This window comes from Amblyomma maculatum, chromosome 2, assembly GCF_055883805.1.
Source record: "Amblyomma maculatum isolate TAMU_Amacu chromosome 2, ASM5588380v1, whole genome shotgun sequence".
Lineage (NCBI taxonomy): Eukaryota > Metazoa > Arthropoda > Arachnida > Ixodida > Ixodidae > Amblyomma > Amblyomma maculatum.
In genome coordinates, this window is record NC_139345.1 from 3,915,870 (window position 1) to 3,935,330 (window position 19,461).

Sequence of the window (19,461 nt, forward strand, 5' to 3'; positions counted from 1 at the left end):
CCTTTCACGGGATGCTATGTCTCCACTTCTCCTGCAGCTCAACCTAAAGTGAGAAATGAAGCGTTGAAATCTTTTCATCATTGCTCCTGTGGCTCCTGCGTCCTGCTTCACAGACAGCTTTGCTTGCTCACAAAAACACACATAGTATCACTTACCTCTACACTGTGCGTGATAAAAAGCTAGAACAAAAAAAAAAGTCTAAACACTGCGAGATGTTGCTTTCTACACAGCCAGGTGGCCTTCCCCGCCACTTGTCAAAACACTCTCCTCAATGGACGCAACTTCGGGCAGTGTGCCATGCTCATTTAAAGTTACAGAAAAGTTTCTCTATTATAAAGCGCTACTAAAGGACTCTGGCTCAACTCTTGGTCGCACTTCGTGCATTTTCATTAAATGTTTTTGGTCTAAGAACAATAAAGTGCAAAATTCAATTAAGTACATAAAAATGAAGTCATGGGAAACTTGGTCGCACTTCATGCATTTTCATTAAATCTTTTTGGTCCAAGAACTATAAAGGGCAATACTCAATTAAGTACATAAAAATTAATCCAAATAAACACTCATTTTAATAATGTAATCTTCGCTAAATTAAAGTGCGTTTGTCAGTGAAAAGAAAAGTTTTAAAGAAACCCTGGGGATATGCAAAATGCTTTTCTCTGTAATAGAAAATATTTCTTGAACAAAGCTCGCAGTGTTTTTAACGTTTGCAGTTTTCTGGCTAGGAAACAATCACTTTGGGTCCCTATAGTTAAGCAAGCCATCAGGCAAAACACTCAGGTGAGCACTTTGCGCTGCAGAGCCGAGAGGACCCCTGCGTGGCTGAACTTGTGCCAAATACAATACTGCCATGGCCTTGCAGAATAATGCGTTATTCTCGTCAGCGTTCCAGTTTGCAAGAAGAAGCTTTGTGTTACTCATGCATTTTTTTGTGTGCCTCAGCTGCTTAATTCACAAATCGGCCATCAATCAGCTCCTCCAATTGTTCATAAGGAGTGTTTAAGCCACAGCCTGTTTTAATATAATATAATATTTATATATTACATTTTTGTGCAGTGTATATATTCTTTCATATCACTGGAATATTAAATGCTACAGTCTTGTCAAGTGCGGTCACTCTTTTGCAGCCTGTGGTTCTGGGGCCATCTATTGCTGAGAAAGCAGCTATTCCAGAAAGCTCAGTGTCAGGAGCAACACAGGGCAGTGGCTGGTGCTTGCGCCCACACCCACCGCTACGGCCTAGGCCTGCAGCTGCTCGTGCACCGCACCGGAAACAGCGCAGGCCTGGTGAGCTGCTGTCTTCCAGCTTCTGCGGGATAACACAAGATGAGTCAGAACAGTACTGGGGGCAAAAGGCCCTGCACGCTAGGAGGTCTCTCACAATGCCAACTATCAAATGAAGTTTTCTTCATATTCTGTAACAAGTGATTTGCATCAAACGAAGCACGAACAAGATAGTAACTGCACCACAAACATGAAAAGAAAGCATCAGCAGGTGGATGGAAAGTAGGAATGCGGTCCACTTCCACATAGTGAGCTTCGTGCCATCTAAATGAAAATTCCGTGCTCTACTTTTCAGTCTCCCTTTGCTCCGATATTGCTGCACCCATTTTAGTTGCCTTGTTTGCATGTATTTGACGCTGACAGCACTTCTGCTATGTACACTGACTGATACTTTGCTACCCTCTAAGGGATTTTGAGCTTTGGGGTTATGAAACAGCTTGACTATACTGCTCAGGAGCAGTGGCCTGGGAACTTTGGCTAACGCTGTGCACATCTCAGTATGCAAGGTTGTGTTTGATTAGATGTTTGATTAGTGAGCTTCTTCTCAATATTGCTGTCTTTTCCACTGAGTGTGGAATAGCAGTTGAATTGAAGGAACGGAAGATGTGTTTCAAGTAGAGGTTTGCTCACTGAAATTCCATTTCTATGAAGGTAGAGGAGAGAAAGAGAAAGAAAGTATAGAAAGAGAAAGTGATGATATATCCTTCTTAATCACCATATTTGTCATGCATTGCAAAAGCTTTGAATATGTTTTAGAGGCATTCGGGGCAGCATGTCAAGCAGCTGTGAGTGCATAACTAAACATTGAGCTGACCTCTTGTAGACTCATAAGAGTAATTATGGTGAGCACCAGTTTGATGCAGCCCTCATCCAGTGGTGGAACTGCTGCGCCAATTGCGTCAAACTGCGCCAAATCAAATTCTGCTACATGTTGCTACAAAATCGATTTTTTGCCTACTTCTGCTCCACGCCTGCGCCAAAAGTAGCCGAATAACCCTGCCGACAGCGAAACCGAACTGTCGCAAAACCAAAACTGACATCTGCTGGCAACACTGTGCAGGGCGGAAGAATATTTTTGCAGGTCCTGGGCGGACAATCACGTGACAAAAAATTGACGTTTGCCTATGCACTTCTGCATCTCCTGCCGGTGTTTCTTTTATCTACTGGCAGGGAGTGAGAGGGGACTGCAAGTTAGCTCTCAAGTCTAATGCGCGGGAAGGGTGAAACGAGAGGCTGGCAGGCTGGCCGTCGAAGGTTCACGTTCAAACGCATGACGGCTTTGAGCTGCCCTCGGCGCTCGCTTAATTTGTGTGCATGCATGTGTCTGTGCATGTGTATGTGTGTGCAAATGATGTGCGAGCAGGCTGGGCAACGCAGACGGCGTGGTTTCGAACGAGTGACTGTTTGGAACTTCCCTCAGTAAAGCACAGCTGGAGCAGGATGCACGCTTGCGTCCTTTTTTTTTTCGTACCACTGAGGTATGGGCTCCGATGGCCTGTGTAGCAGCGGAAGGAGCGCTAAGGATTTGACTGCTTTTGTGTGCGCACACTGGACTCTGTTGGCCGCTTTTGTACCTTAAATTCAACCCCTTATGTGGAACATATTGTATAATTTCACAGCTTAACTCATACACAGGTTCTCAATATATTTGCAGCCCCGCATACGGTCAGTAAGTACCCTTGGATGTTTTCATTACAATGAGGAAAGCATACGCACAATCCCTGCTGTGCACTGCGAAGAAGCAGATTAATGACTCAGAGTCCCTGCGTCGCTTTGATTAACCAGCCACCCTCCAAACCACTGAAAGAAAAAGAACGAAAGCAAAGATTATGAACGTACGAAATCGACGCTCGCTCTACATCCCCGTGCATCGCGCCTTTTGACTGAGCAGCACCAGTAGCGCGCCTCTCTCGAGGGAAAAAAAAAATCTCCACCCAGGACCTGCAAAAATATTCTTCCCCCTTTCCCTCCAACCAGCACAGGTCTTGAAGGAAAAAGGCGCCTCGACGTTACCCTGATGTACAGGATAAGGACACCAAGAAAAGAGGTCAGAATCAGGAAAAGGTACAGGAAAGAGATCAGGCTGGCCAGGAATATGAGAACCAATGCTGAGCTGCTTTTCTCAAAAGGCGTCAAGTCTAAAATTATGCAAACGTTGAGAGTGGACAAGCCCTTCTGAAGAATGGACAGGAAAGGCTTGCAGTGGCACTGTCCAAGCTGGAGTCATTAACGCAAAAGAAGAAATAGTGCCTTAAAACTGCAGTTTTAAGAAGTGGCAGTTCTGAATTTCTACAGAGTTTTTATATTAAGAGAGCTAGCTACCTTCTTTTCAAGGCTGCAGTGTTTATAGTGTAGTTGCATATCTCGTTATGCCTTCCCTCTGAATAAAAACGGTTTTGTTTTTAGCAAAGCCCCCTGTTTGCTTAATTTGGGGCTTTTTAAGGAAAGAACAGCACTTTAGACTGAATTTGAGCTTGAAGCTTGTTTTTGCATGGCTATGCATCTGAGCAACTGGGTTCCAGAAATAAAACAAGCCTTCTTTATTTAAGCGACTCGAGATTTGCAATTTTGCTACAAAACGTTCTTTTTTTCTGCTAAAAAAGCTCAAATATTTGCTACAAAATGCCATTTTTCCTGCTGCAAAACTTGAAATTTCTGCTACAAACTGCGATTTATTCTGCTACAAAAGCTGCTACAAGAAGCCAGTTGCCAGTTCCACCACTACTCATCTAATTTTGTCAGATTTCATTCGTGGCATTTTTGTTGTAAGGTCTCCAGGTGATAAAATGGAATGTAACAGACGGAAGTGTTGGTGACACGACTAAAACCGTTGTCATATGCATGGAAAGATGCTTAGCTGTGTGTGGAACTTGCTTCAAACTTCTATTGAAGGTTCCACTAGTGGAAGTGTGAGCAACATGTTACTTAGTCTTCCTGTGCTTGTGCAGGGCCGGCTGAGGACAGGGCACCACATGTCGACGATATGCAGCTACTGCAAGTCATTGAGGCCTACTGTGGCAGCAGCTCTCGGACAAGGCACACAGTGAACTCAGGTGGGCTCCATATGTTCTTTGTTTCTCTGGCATGATGCAACTTGGGCTCGGGGATTACTTGCAAGTCGCACATTTTGAACACAGCTTTACATGGCAAGAACAGTGGACCAGTGAATTAGAAGTTACTTGGAAGCTCAGCTGCAAACAAAGACAACTGTCGGTTTTGGACCCTGCTCCTTTCTTCTGCTACTTCCCAACAGTTTCAAGGCATTGCAACAACTTGTAGCTTTTTTATGTGGTATCAGGGTCAGATTGCTGTGGGGTGAGCCAGCAGTATGTAAAGAATCACAGCTACACTTTCTTGTCACAGCTTGCGACCACCTTCATGTGGAGCTTGAGATGTCACGCATGCTATCACTGCTGAGTTGTCCAGACGAAGACAAGTCCACTTGTCGAAACGTTGGCTCGACCTACGACCTGAGGCTTCCCCTCCTCTAACCTTGTTCAGTGCTCTTTCGTGCTGAGTTATCATGAAACTTGGACCCCACTTGCCTTACTAATTTTGTCTACAGTAGAAGAATTGGCAAAATCGTAATGGATGTATTAAACCGCCACAGAAATGGTTGTAGAGAAGGGTGAGGAATGCCGGGGTACTGCTGTGTACTGAATTACCGATCCTTCTCCTGCAAAACTTTTCTGTCTAGCTTGTACAACAGCCAAGGTATCAGTGATTGCAAATGATCCTCCTTCTCTTCTCTGTCAACTCCTTTGCTGGAGGGAGTCATAAATATGTCACCAAAGTGTGTTTCCGGTTGCCATGATGTGTGTCCCTTCTGGCTGGACTTGCACTCGCTCTTTTTTTTTTTTTTTTTTTTACAGTGCTCGTTTACAAGTCTACAGTATATCTTCTTCGTCTGCAGGTTTTGCCCTATTTGGTAATGTCATGAACCCCAAGCTCAAGCAGCGCCGTTGTATTCGTGTGTCACATACGCAGTTTGCACAGTATTGGGCATTTCAATCGTGAAGACTTTCCACCTCAACCATTGTCTTGTTTGCAGTGAAACTGCACGCAACGCTTGCACATTGCTGTAACTGTTGCGTGATAGTAAGTTTGACTATGGCATTGCCGGTTTGGTGATACGTGATGCACATAGTCGTCTGTGCTGAGATCGAGAAACTGAAAGCCACCATTGCAGAGTTACTGCCTCTGGACAGTTATGGCGCTATTTATAGTTTGCAAGGAAAAGCACCAGGAAACAAAATTTGACAAAGCTAACGTTGCGTGCTGCACAAGTCCTCTGCAGGAGACAGCATGACCATTGCCCTTTGGCGGCGACCAAGCTTTGCGGGTTTTGGTTGCTCAATCGTGTGCCGAAGGGTAACACCTTGACGATCTTTAATCGCATGTGCAACCGAGTTTGCTCTGCTCTTAATGTGGTATTCACATGGGCGATGGAATTCCTCCCTAGGTGAGGGAGACATCACACAGTTTCCAGTTTTGCTTTTCCGGCTGTGGTTCCCTTTGCCTCTATGGTCGGCCAAGATTATTGAGTGTGTAAAATCGACTGCCACATGTGGTGTTATTCATTTATTTGGCTTGCTCTTGCCTTTTCTTTGCAGCTTTGATGAACTGCCCACAGGTTATAGTTGCAGAGGATGAGAAAATTATTGTTGATGATAACAAAGGCATGGAGGAGAGGTGAGTATCTTATAGTCTTTTGCCGACACCCATGTTGTCAGCAGTTGTGAACTTGGTTTCAATACTCCACCTGATTTAATTTGCAGGAGCCTTGTTGACACTGTCTATGCCTTAAGAGACCAGGTCAAGGAACTGCGGAATGTAAGTGCAATGCAGGCAGCTGCCAACTTTGTTTGCTCATCAAAAGTGTATCAAGGCAAGCAACCATGCGGCGATTCCAAGAGAGAGAGAGAGTCGGCCAGTCGAATTTACTGCCTGCTTGGTTTTGGTAGCACCTGGTTGGCGTTAGTTCACTTTTTTGTTTTCTGTGTACCTGTTTTGGGTCATGGCTAACTGTTTAGAGGGCAGCATGGCAGTATTGGCACAATTGCAATAACTTAAAACTGCAGCTACAGAAATTTTTAGGTAGTTTTCTTTGTGCAATAAAATTATGATGACAACATATGTCTGTAAAATTTGAGCAGGTTCAGTCAGAACTTTTTGCATGGGTCAGCAGAGGTTGCTGCAAGCCTTTTCCTCGCTCTCAGCAATGTGCGCTTCTGTTACTTTGGGACGTTAAACTCCATAAACCGAACCAGTTGGCAGTAAAAGTTTATAGCATGTATGTGCTCTAGAACAAATTTATTGTGCTGCTGCTGTGCTATTCATTTGCCTGTTATTAAATTCCAGCGACTGGAGCATGTATGTACAGCCTTTGTCAAAAATATACGGCCCAAGGAGTTTACTTCTAATGCTTGTAACAGGGCCCCTGGAAGCAATACTATACTATACAGGCAAGTTAGAGAAGAATGGGACGAGATATGTCACAAGATTTCGCTCGCTAGAGATGTGCAACGAGCCCCGTTATGGAGCCTAAAAGCGAAGAACTTGGGCCGTATATTTTTGACAAAAACTGTACGTCTCTTCCTACTCGTTGTAGTTTGAGGCGAATGGTCGGCAGTTTAGTTTTGAGAAAAATGTTGTGACCAGTAATGCCCATGAATAGCCTGCTGCGATTCAAGCAGTGCCGCTTGGCAGTTGTACTCATGTGCAGCTGCTTTATCTAAGGCTTGTGGCGACGTTAGCCTATTCAGCTGTTGGGTGCTTTAGCAATATTTAAAAAAAATATTTTCATTTGTTCTCTCTGGACCTTTGTGCCGCAACAGCGTTGTCTTTCTTAAGAGTCCAAGACCCTTTCTAAGCATTGCAGGCCTTGTGAAGTTGCCAGCAGGCCATAGATCTAATGTTTTGCACCATGTTGGCTGGTGTGCAGGAGACCAGCCAGCTATCACGGGCACTTGAGGAAGAACGACAAGCTCGGCTAAGACTGGAGGCCCTTCTGCGGCAGCATGTGCTGCTGGGCTCCTGCGACCAACCACTGCTCATTACAGAATCTTGACCATCACAAACTTGCCTGCACCAGCCGGCAGTGTCTCACCACTTCAGCAGACTTGCTGCCAAGAGACATTGCGGTGCTTCCAATTGTTGCAGTGCTCTTGCCCATCCACTCGTACCGAGAATGCAGCTGTCACCACTGGGGCAAGGAATGGTGTTTTCCAGCCACCTGCCTTGTTGCGTCCTGATGTTGAACACTGTTATTGCTACACATTTTTGCTCTCTGGAGTCTTTATCTGGGCAGTTTAGTGCAGGGACTGTCCCCATCTTCTGCTTTATCAGCGCTTGCAGTGAGTGCTGCCATTGCAGGGGGACAGTGGCCACTAAGTAGACATGCCCAAGTGGGTGTAGCTTTCACTACAAGCATTATCTTGCTTCAAGAGATGGCAAATGCTGCCACTACTGTCTCTTAGGTCACTTTAGTTGCATAGAAGCTGTCAATCTTCTTTAATATTGTAATTATTTATATCATGAGATTCTATTATTAATGCAATGGCAAGTGCAGTTCCCACTAAGATGATGTAATAGGAACGACCGGATCACCAGTCTGGACACAGTCTCAAATTGCACATTTCAGGCACCGTCCATTAGGCACAGACCAGAGTGTTCACATGTAATTAACACTTCGACAATACGGATGTAGACTTTGAGAACGATGAAGCTACATAGTATTGTTTTGCAAGTATCTTCTACAGGTGTCTCCCAGAAACGCATTCTGCATTAACTGTGAGTATTTGGTGCTGGAATATGTGTGTGCTTGGCACAAACAGTTGACAACTTTCCGAGCGCAATGCAGAAATCGCACTGCCAAATGGGAAGCCATTTTACATGACCAGTGCAGTTTGTGAAGGATGGCATATAACATGTTTATCCCTGGATGCTGTCGCAGTGGATGCGACATTGCCACCTTAATGCTTTTTAGTGCAACAGTTATCTTCAACACAAGGGTCTGCTGCATTGCAAGTTAGTCTAAATGCTGTTCTGTCGCCACTTTGACTAGCTGTGTCCATAGATTGTAGTGCGATATTCAGATTTTCATGCTTAAAACCACATCTACATTAGAATTCTGTTTAATTATGCATCTAGGTAAAATTTGACGTGACTTTTTTAGGTCACAGAGTTGTGTGAAGGGAAGTTCTGTAAGGTAGCTGCAAATGAATGATGCCTTTCTAGTATCAGCTCTCAAACTGAGAGATGTGGGAAATATTAAATTTCAGCGTGATGAAATTACTCTGCCTGCATGCAACTGTAGCTTATGTTGTAGTGCACATTGTGTTTGCCTTTTCTAATGGCAGAATGAGGAGGAAACAGCAACTGTTATATGAATCCGGAGTAGATTTCAAAGTAAATTTAAAAGTCTTGGAATTCACAAACTGTTTCTCATCACTGCCGATGCACCGTAGTACCACATTGTCTCTGTCGTCCGTCCAAGTTGGAAGGCTGCATCTGGACAGAGCACAAGCCTTGGACATTCACATGGGCATCAGTGTCAGATTCTGTTGACTGATTAGGTGTACTCCAGTCTTGGTATCAGTTGCCACAATGATTAACGCATACACTCAGTAGCACTACGCACAAACAATGTGCGGTCACCTGCTGGTGGCCACCCTTGCACTGGAGACATGCGAGCGGAGCACGTAAGGCTTTGATAAACAGATGAAGCAAAGGAAAGGCATGGCATTGCAGCAACGCCTGGTGTTTACTCAATACAACTCCCACGCAGCTCACAGAGGTAAAAAAAACTGAAGCTATGCTGTTATTCTATATTCAAATCAGTCTGTTGCTGACATAATTCCAGGCTATTTGCATCCCCCCAAAAAACTGTACTTTATAATCTGGTAAATATAATAGCATGCATATCAGTTTGGGTCTCGGGTACAACAAGCTGTTGTATACACAACTTGCTGTATATTGCCGCCCAGCAGGGCCATAAGTAACGTGGCATATGTTCTTTGCACTTGTGGCTTGGCTTTTGATTCTATGAGAGGATAGCAAGTTAACAAGTTCCTTTTTGTTGAGACTTCTGTGTGGCAGACAGTTCAATTAAACATGTTTGGACAGACAGAGCACATAAAGGAGGAAGTGGGGATCAAATTTTGAAAATTGCAAAAGTTGGTTTTAGAAAACTAAAATTTTCGGCATCTACACGCTAACTTTTTGCTGTACTAGAATATTTAACTCTAAAACTAAATCAAATAAATGTATAGACAGCACAGTGTACATAGGCAATGTATGCTAGTTCAGAACTTTGAGGCTTGTTTTCTCAAAAGCTTGTTTTAAACTTATCACCTTGCTCGTGGAGGGCATAGCTCGGCAATGGATGCACAGATTTGAATGCTGTTTGTATTGCCATAATTGCTGACATATGCTTTGTAATGCAATAGTCTCAGATTTACGGTCTAGGCCTGCATGTTTTTTTTATTAGCTGGCAGTTAGGCCATGATGCATTCCAAAGATTTGAAGAAAGTGCCTACTCTGTCCTTTAAGAAAGAGCAGTGAAATTAAAAATGAATTTAAGAATGTCTTGATTTCTACCACAGTTCTTAGTGAATATTGCAGCCTATTTTGTTGTCGTGCTGGGCTTTCCATGAGTAAGCAACCTGTGAATAGCATATAAACAATGATAAAACAAAAACTACTGAAGATATCAAAATGAAAGTTTACGTTTGACCTTTTTATGCTATTTCAAGTAAGTGTGCTAATTCTCATCGCTTGAAGGTACTCTCTTTGTATCTGTTCCGGAGGGCGTGGTTCTTCTGCCACATTGTGGTTTCATTGAAAATGGAAAACTCATGACCAATTGAAGACCCTGCTGCAGGTATGGTGTAGTAATTCCGCGATTTTACCAGCCAGGCAAAAATGGTGGATTTTGGTGATCCAAGCCAAGCTTACATAGTGTGCCGGAGCCACCTTGCAGAGGCCACATTTTTCTCTGTTTTAAAGAAGCTGCACTTTAAGCTCGGGGAGCATACTGCCTGTACATCATAAGCATTCCATATGTACTTCTTTTGGACAGCTTAGCTGCTCACAAGGACATGCGAGTTGTGCCACCCCATGGCATTAGATCTGAAGGGGGTAAAGATGGCGTTTAACCATAAAAAAAATCGAACAGTTCTGTGCGTTTATGCAGGGAGCGATGTATGGTGAAACTGCTACACAGCTTTTTAGTTACAACTTTGTTTTTACAGGCATAAAATACACGAGTAAACCTACATTATGTGCATTCTGCTTATGTACTGCGTTCAGACAAAAATGGGGCAGTGGGTGCTTGTTCTGGGTTATTCCTAGAAGCTTGTAATGAGTGCTCCACCTCTTAATACATTTGACAATTATCACACTGGTACCACAAGCAAAACCTTGTTTTTAGTTCAGTTAATTGTCTACTGGCGTAATGACAGCCATCTTACCTAATGTGGTGCTGTCAGAGCTACCATAAATGTTTGATAAGTGACCTCAATACTGTAGTGAAAACAGCTACAGCAATTTTGAGGTTTGAACAATGAGCATAAATGTACACAGCTGTGTAAAAAGCTTCTGAGGATGTTATATAATTTTGAATTATCCATTTGAAATTTGTTAACCTTTCAGTATGCAGATATGTATTTTTTTTTTAAACCTCCTCTCAAGCAGCATTTTCTCTGACAATTCAATGAGCTTCACAGCAGTAACTATGTACAAGCAGTAAATGCCTTATGCAGTGAAGAGTTGGACACTACTCACTAGTGATAAGAGATGAATGAGAAGGTTTGAATGTGCTTAAGTTGGTGTCAACTTCTTAGGCATAAGAGTGCAAGCCACGGCCCAAAATAGAAATGGTGTCATTTTCTCAAACATTAAACAATGAAAAACTATATTAGCTGAACTGCCATACCCTTTCATGCCCACACTCTATAATAGACAAGACCAGCGTCATGTTGGCAAAGCAGTGCAGAGGGTTTGCCTGTTGTATGTTGGTAGCTGTGAACCACAGGATGGAGAAATAGCGAGGCCAGTGCTGCTGTCGCTGGCCTTACTGGTATCTTTCAAAAGAAAAATGCATAACACCTGAACACTGTTAGTACTTGTGTGGGGTTTAAGAATGGAGGCTAATGAGAAAGCATTGACATTAGTTGGGAGTTAACACTGCATGCCGTGGGAAGAAAAAAGAAATAAAGCTACTTTATTTAAGAATAAACTCATGTTAATGCACTCCTAGTATAGGCCAAGGGAAAAATTTGACCCTTGAAGGACGTGCAGTGTGGCATATGGGGAACAGAGCAGTTCAAAGGGAAGACTAACTGAAACTCATGTGGATAGATGAAATTAGGGAAGTCTGCTGGGATGGAGTGGCCGTGGCTGTCATGGGAACAGAGTATCTGGAGAATGGAAAAGGTCAGTCTCCTATCCTGGATTTAACCAGGACACTGATTACGATACCATACTGCTCATACTCCTCTCAGAGAGTTTCTTGTTTTAATTCTGCTGGCACGGTGCTTACTCCTTTGTTAATTTTTTCCAGTATGCCATTGTGGATGAGAAAAGATGCCGTTAATCAGTGGCAAGCTTAGATTATCCAGCTGGTGCTACGTACAGATTTGCAGAATGGTAGTATGCAACTCCAGTTTCTGACAGGCAGAAATGGGCTGCGTGTGTGCTTTAAGTGCATGGCATATGGTTGGCTTGTCCAGTATCAACACACTTGTGGAATGTCCTCGCTCCACTGCGACATGGCACTGTGGAGGCACTTCCTTGGAAAATGCTGTGCTTTTCTGAACTGCTTTTCATTGGTACTGTCAGACAATCTAACAAATGTGAAGCAGCATCATACAATCACATGTCCTGTGGACCATAGGAACATAGTGCTGTATTATTGAGTTGCAGACCCCATTACAATGACTATTCTTTTTTTTTTGCAACCTTTGTCAGAACCTTAAATTTCCTAAGTTAATATTGGTCTGCAGTTTTTATTGTTTACACTGATCACTTGGTCTTGATTTGGCTGTATAGTGCACTTTCTGAAATGGCTTGGAGAAAAGCCTGGCATCATTTGACTGTATGCATTTTTTTTTTTTTTTCGTGTAACCTGAACTTAAAGAGCCTTCCACAGCGAGGGATTTGCTCATGTTAAAGATGAAAGCTGCCAAAGAGTTGCTGCCAAGTGTTTGCACTTCATTTTAAGTTGAGGAAAGCCAAGTAAGGTTTGCGTGAAAGTTGCTAGTGTATTAGTTGGCTTCAGCCCCTGCTGGAATTTTTCTACATCTAGGTGTACAAAGTGCACTTGAACTATGTGTACATAGAGTATTCCAGAGACTTGCAATGTGCACGCAGCCTTCTAAAAGCTCAATGCCTTTGGGCAAGGTGAACATGTCGGCTTCCCGAGATATGATGGATAATGCACTCTTCAACAGAAGGAACATAAAAGAGGTGGAAAGCTCTTACGCATACGATTGCAGTAGTTTGCTCAGCTGCTGTTTACCAAAGCAGATTGAAACACTGAGATATGGGGGAACCTGTACCTTGTGAAGAATTTTCTCGGATATTAAATGCTCTGCTGTTGATAAAGTTGTTGTGGCTCATGGATAACATCAACGTGCACCTTGCAGTGCAGTTTACATTACTGTCACGTGGCTCTTCCGTGTTACAAGACTTGATTCTCGGTAAGCAACTTGGAAGTGCTGGAAGCAGTTCATTAGGCTCTGAATTTGCGCACCAGTTGCCAGCGAGCTTCAAGCTGTTAACCTTTAAGGCACCTAAATAGTAATGCGCATGTTGAAGTGGCTGCTTTTTAGCCAAATTGTGCTCTGCCTAGCTCAGATTTTCTTGCTTCAGGCAGATTTAGCATCCTTTATATTTTAAGCAGTGTTTATATACCGGCTAGCAAATGCGGCATGTCCTCCACCAAGAAGGTTCTCCCCAGGATGACTCCATCTTACAGTGCCATGTTCACAAATCTTAATATTTTAATGTTGGTTTCCAGATTGTATGACAGTTTGCAAATGCAAAAAATTTTATATGGAATTAGAAAGCCTACTATTCATATGTTCCACTGGGATACTAATAAACTGGCTTTCTTGAAGCCTGGATACTCTATTTAGAGGTGGAAGAATATTTGCTTTGAATCGAAATGAGAAATGGTGTCTGAAAGGGTTATGGGCTCATTTCCCAAGATAATGCTAAAGTAGGTGTAAAAGAGCAGAAAAGGCACATTATGTGCAGAGAATGAAAGTTTCAAGTGGTTTAGTGAGTATGCTGAGCTGAAAGAGGAAAACAAAGTGGTTCACAGTAATTTAGAGGCAGTCACTTTCTTTCTTCTCATTAGACACCTGAACTGCACTCTAAGCATAAATAAGCTTATTTGTCCTCTAGTGCTCTCCCTATGAAAGTCTAGACATGCTGGCCGAGCCTTGAGGCAGATTTTTATCACTAGAAATATGGAAGCCAATCAGCACTTCAGAATATGTGAAGTTTAGCAATTATGAAAGTTTCACATGAGGTTCCTTTGTCCACTTATTCATCAGCACACCTAGTGCAGCAGTGAAATGCCCCCTCTCACTGCTAATTTCATCAAATATTATTTCAGAAGATATGCATCTGTTGCCAAAGTATAGCATTCCGTATAGTTAGTGGTGAAAATAGACCTCTTGGTTTGAAGAGGATACTGTGTCCTTACGATTGGAGTGCGTTAGAGGACATACTACTACTTTACTCCCTTATAGGCTTATTCGTGCTTCGAGTGAATGAAAGAGAGAGTGGGAGAAAATTTAGACCTACAGTTCTTTAACATTCACCACTCTCGCATGTTAGACAAGAGGTCCCTACACATCTAACCTTGATCAAAACATGGCTGTTGTGGCTAGATTGAATGCACATACTAGGGCTCATCAAAGAAAAAAGATGGCTGACACAAACACAAGCTCAGCCCTACTGAATTCTTAATGCATGCTCATGCCACTTCACCACCACTCAAAACACACCAACCACACCTGCACAATTAGGTGTGCCAGACTTGTTGCAGACACCGCCAACACTGCGCAGTCTGTGACTTAATAGGCCTGTAGTGGTGAGGGGAGTTGAGGCTATGCAGCGATAAGGAAGCAGGGGCCAAATTATGCTCTGATCACATCACAAAAACTCTCAAACCTGTCAATCAGCCAGTCAGAATATACCAATAGGAGCGCGGCTAGCCGATTGGTTTGTGACAGGTTTTGTGATGTGGAGCGTAATTTAGCCCCAGGTAGACAAAACAGATGGGCATGTGAGTGAGGAGATGAACACAAAGCTATGAAACTAGCTGCCCGGCCTTGTCCTTTGACTTAGATTAAGATGACAAAAAGGATGATAGCCTAGTCAACAAACACAGCTTCAGTGACTGTCTACACTAAAAAACACCACTTGTGCTAAAATTTGCATTCCAGTGGTAGCCGGGCAGGCTTTTTTTTTTTTTTTCTTCCAGTACCGACACAGCTATGTTATTTACTGTTTCCACCTTTTGTGCGTTTTCACTCAGGGAAACACCAAACCTACTACGAAGATGAAAACTGGTATAGAGAAGATATAACACCTTTACCATGGCAGGCATCAGTGAAGTGGATGCATTTATTAGTGTGAATGGCATAGATTTTGAGACACAGTCTTGCATCTCTAAAGAGCAAGCTGCCCAAGTAAAGTGACAATGTTGATGCACAGCAGTAAAAATGTACACCTACATCATTGGCTGAGATTCACTTTGGCATATATGGAATACAATATCACAGTTGTACTGGTTGCAGCATCTGCATGACCAGAAGTACCCGAGAGCACAGAGCATGTGTTGTATTTTCACAGGGCTTTGTCTGCAGTTGATGGAGGGAAGGCTCGCAGCACCCTTTCAAGGGCCCTGCGCAGTAGGTGGGAGGCTACAAAGCGGCTTTCCTTGGGGCTGAGTGGCTGGTCACAGGTGGCCAGGAGCTCGGACAGTTTGTATTCCCTATCAATGTTGCTGGGGATGTTGTGTAAGAGGCCACCATGGGATGAGTAAAAGGCACGGGGGGCCAGAAGACCGCTGCACACGGCATAGAAGTTGTGGTCGCTTGTGATATGTGAGCATAGGTCCTCCGCGTTAAAATTGAGGCAGTCGTGGCACATCTCTTCTCGGTGCTCCAGCCGAAGTTTCCAGCCAGGCCGTTTTTCTGCGATGTCAGGGTGTGCGTATCAAGTTGCACTAAGATGACATCATGCATGCAAGGTCTGCTTGTTCACCCATAAGAGATCTTCTGAAGAATGACAAAGCAAAGTGTACATTTTTCCCCATCACTGTCATGACTATTCAAAATTGAAATTTTCAACAGTGATTTGGGAAAAAATTGCAAATCTCAGAAAACAAAATAGCACATCCACAGCAACTATGTTCAGTCTTGGGAACTTTCAACGACACATCATTACAAAAATTTTTACTGAAACTGTTTCCCTTTCACATTATTTACCTATACACTACAGCTCTTGTCTTGTACAAAACAGGAAAGAAACAAAGGCACTCAAGCAAGCAGTATCACTAATGTTACACTATATGTTGCCGATACTATTATATAAAGGCCCGATGAGGTTCACTGGTCACTGACCATGGTCAAGAACAAATGACGTTTCGGGAGTTCTATGGCTTTAAAAATGATACTAACTGCTACAAAAAGCTGGGGACATTCAGCAGGTTGCAGGTTGCTCATTGCCATATAGCTCCTAAAACATTACTTGTTCTTGACCATGGTCAATTACCAGTGAAGCTAATCAAGCCACGATTCCTGATCAGATTGCATGCTGCTGAACCCTCGACTACATTATATAAAGATGTTTCAGTCCTTAGCATCAAACATGAAGAACATTTCCATCATCACAAGGTGGCGTTCATCTGAATTGGCTGAACAAGTTGGCAGCAGTTGAGCACGAGTACAGGTGTAGGTAAAAACATCAGCACAAATGACCGACAACCATGGTGGCAAAACCACACCACACAGGCCGTTCCCATATTTTCAGCACCATGTCCACAGTGTCGCAGCACACCCCACAAGTGACTGTGCACATGGTCCTTCTTTTTGACTCATCATCAGAAATAACTTCAAGGGAGCAATAGTCCCCAGACATCCACTTATACTAAAAAGTGGGAATTGAGTGGCACTCTTGGTATGGTATGCGGTAGTGAAGTGGATGCATTCATTAGTGCAAATGGCATAGTTTGTGAGCCATCGTTTTGATGGAGGTGAAAGTGCGTGTGCTGTGCGATGTCAGCGCACATTAAAAATTCCCAGGTGGTCGAAATTACTCCATAGCCCTCCACTACGGCTCCTTTTTCTCTTTCCACTTTCACCTTCCCCCCTTCCCTTATGGCGTGGTTCAGGTGTCCACAGAAAGAAGTGTGACAAATACTGCGCCTTTCCCTTCCTATGAACCAATTATTATTTTGCTTGAACACCTCAGCAGTCTTTCATCTCTAAAGCTCAAGCTGCCCAAGCTGTTATATGCCACTCCGACGTGCATCACTTGTGATAACCTGCTCGTACTTGTGCTGTCTCCATGCACAGCAAACTTGTGAGGAAGCCAAGTTAGCAGATCTGGAGGGCTGGATGGTACACTTTTGTGGACAGTCAGGTACTCACCTGCATGAACTTGCACGCGATCTACCACAATGATGTTCTCCACGTCGACCAGTGTCACCTCACCCCGCTTGTTGACTGCAAAGTTGTCCATGCTCACATCAGTCATGTATAGCGCAAACTCGGTTGGGTTGTTGGTCATCAGATCGGCCATATCAAGCAGCTGCAGTGAGATGTTGGCCCGCAAACTCCAGCTGGCCAGTTCAAATTGCGAGAGTGGTTCACCCTCATAGCTCTGCACCACTGTGCGACCACAGCTGCCCAGAAATGTTGGGAACGGCCAGTCATCCATACGCGGAAATGCCTGCACAGTGAGTGCGAGAGTTAAACAGCTGGATTGTGCTATAAGTGCCATTGTCCAGAAAGTCACCAATACTCAAAAAAAAAAAAAAAAACAATTACAAGCTTAGCATCACTGTGGTACAAAATAAAAGGCTTTTACTATGGCGTGGTATGACATCTCAGGTTTAACGCTGCAAAGCTGCACGTGAGCTATGAGTGATGCCACAGTATAAGACCTTCAGGTTATTATTTCAAACATCCATGGTGTTCTTTAACATGCTCAGAAGAAATCTAGGGCTGTTTTTTATAAGAAAAGTAATTAAATGCTTGAAGTGGCACAGAGCAATTAAGTACATAAGTGGCAGCAGAGTTGGTTTTGAATGTCCTAGAGGCTTCCTATATTGCACTCCTTGGTTTTAAATCATTGTTTTAACCTGTCTGCCATAATTTCTCGAAATTATTCCATGCCCACTATTGTTTCCTTGCTCTCAAAGCATCAAGGTTCTGCCTATTATGAAATAGAAGCCATGACTAGCAGCATCGTTAAAATACCGGTCAAGTATAGTGCAGCATGTATGTGTCTACAGCTCACATTCAGTAAAAGCAGCAATATTACACGATGTACTGAATTAGGGGCACCCATGAAACGCAGCTCAGGCTACCGAGAACGGTTGGCATTTTGTTTTCCTTTTTATGCCTATGATAGCACGCTCTATTTAACTACGGTCAGAGACAATGCGGCCATTTAAGGGGCTGGAATTTTAAACTATTTTTTCTTTCATGTCATGGTTTTTGCCTGATTTCATTAAAAGTAATGAAACAAAAATCGATATGCTTCTAGCATTTTTATGTGTACCGGTGTGATTTTTCACTGTCGTCCTTCGGTCAGTAATTAGAAAGGCATGACGACTGTGCAAACAAACGCGCAGCAAAAGTAATTGCTTAGTGGAACATGTGGCTGTCTTCAGGCATTGCCAATGTATCTAGTGTTCCATCAAGTCAAGTGGGCGGCGCTGATAAATCAATCCTCGAGGCATCCAACCCACCCCTGGAAGGCTCGAGTATCACCACGTAAATTTACACAATGGACAAAACATAACCTATAGCTTCAGGTAGCGCTCACTGAATATGTAAAGCGGCACCAGGCGCACACTGACAGGCTGTCGTGCAGCCAGTGCAAATGAGAAGTCCACCAAAGCTGTTTGATGGAAGCACGAAAATTGCCTCTCCAGTGCCATTGCTGCTTTAAATGGTATTTTGTTTTCACATCGCTCACCTGCAAAAGCAGTGGCTCAGCATTTATGGTGACGGTATATGCGACCACTTCAGCGGGCTTCAGAGCTCCTTGACGCCGCGCGATCATGGTCGAAGAGTACGAGAGCATCGTTAGTATCCGGCGGACCAACCTCGATGATGGACAAGCCGTTAGGTCCTGTTCCTTTCTCACAGTGGCCATTAGTTCTAATAGCGCCGCTTCGTCGGTCTTTCCAGTATTCATAGTGGTGCGAACTGCGTCAGCCACTCTGCACGGCACTCGACTGTGGCACCATCGACGATCCACTTGGCGGAACTCGCTGTCATGCGCTAGTTTCTTCAGCACTACGCGTGTTCCGTTTAGCTCACCCATAAAGACATTCTTAACGTTGAAGGAGCGCAGCGCGCTGCGGCTGTACCAGCCAGTGAGCTCTAGGTTGCGCATGTGAGGACAGAAACCGTCACCGAAACAGGCGGGGCACTTGGTGAATTCGTGGAAGGCTTCCGACGTTGGTTCGATGCGGAAGGAGAGAGCGCACAGTATGTACACCACCATACACCCAGTCAGGAGCCAGAAAAGCCGCCATCGAGCTCTAGACTGACGAATTAACGCCATGACAAGCGAAAGGTTCAAGATTAACGCGCACTCTTACCAAAATTCGGACAACGTACAGCATTTACAGGCGCGCTTTGAGAGATCCGCCGCTAGCAGAGGGCTTTCGGCGCTTGATCTCGTTCTCTTCTCGACGTTGTGACAATATGTGTCGGCCCTAAAAGAAATTTGTTTCCGCACAGCGATCACACAAAACTCACACCGTCCGCCCTCAAGACCATTCCTTTTGAGCACTACTACAGTGCAGCAACAGCGAAACAAAAGCCGCGGTATTAGCCGCGTTAAAAAAGAAATTAGAACACAGAACACAAAACAACACAAAATACAGGCTATGAATGGCTCCTTGAATGGCTCTCATCGACT

The 19,461-nt window shown here is 43.8% G+C and overlaps 2 protein-coding genes across 3 annotated transcripts in view; one reads left to right on the forward strand and one right to left on the reverse strand.

Moving 5' to 3' along the window:
- RtGEF (Rho-type guanine nucleotide exchange factor) overlaps positions 1 to 12,399 on the forward strand; it is a 43,432-nt gene extending 31,033 nt beyond the window's left edge. For both annotated transcript variants that reach the window (XM_084593122.1, XM_084593123.1), the window contains exons 14-18: positions 1,125 to 1,284; positions 4,230 to 4,334; positions 5,895 to 5,973; positions 6,060 to 6,114; positions 7,226 to 12,399. In XM_084593122.1, coding sequence (XP_084449248.1) covers positions 1,125 to 1,284; positions 4,230 to 4,334; positions 5,895 to 5,973; positions 6,060 to 6,114; positions 7,226 to 7,351 — 525 coding nt within the window. In that variant the 3' untranslated portion in view covers positions 7,352 to 12,399. The remainder of the gene's footprint in view (positions 1 to 1,124; positions 1,285 to 4,229; positions 4,335 to 5,894; positions 5,974 to 6,059; positions 6,115 to 7,225) is intronic.
- A 2,489-nt stretch (positions 12,400 to 14,888) lies between these two features.
- Positions 14,889 to 19,455, reverse strand: LOC146197863 (divergent protein kinase domain 2A). The gene is made up of 3 exons (XM_084593124.1): positions 18,508 to 19,455; positions 16,953 to 17,253; positions 14,889 to 15,494 (listed from the first exon to the last, which is right to left on the reverse strand). The coding sequence occupies exons 1-3, from the start codon at positions 19,099 to 19,101 to the stop codon at positions 15,145 to 15,147; spliced, it is 1,245 nt and encodes a 414-aa protein (XP_084449250.1). The 5' UTR covers positions 19,102 to 19,455; the 3' UTR covers positions 14,889 to 15,144.
- Positions 19,456 to 19,461: the final 6 nt, after the last annotated feature.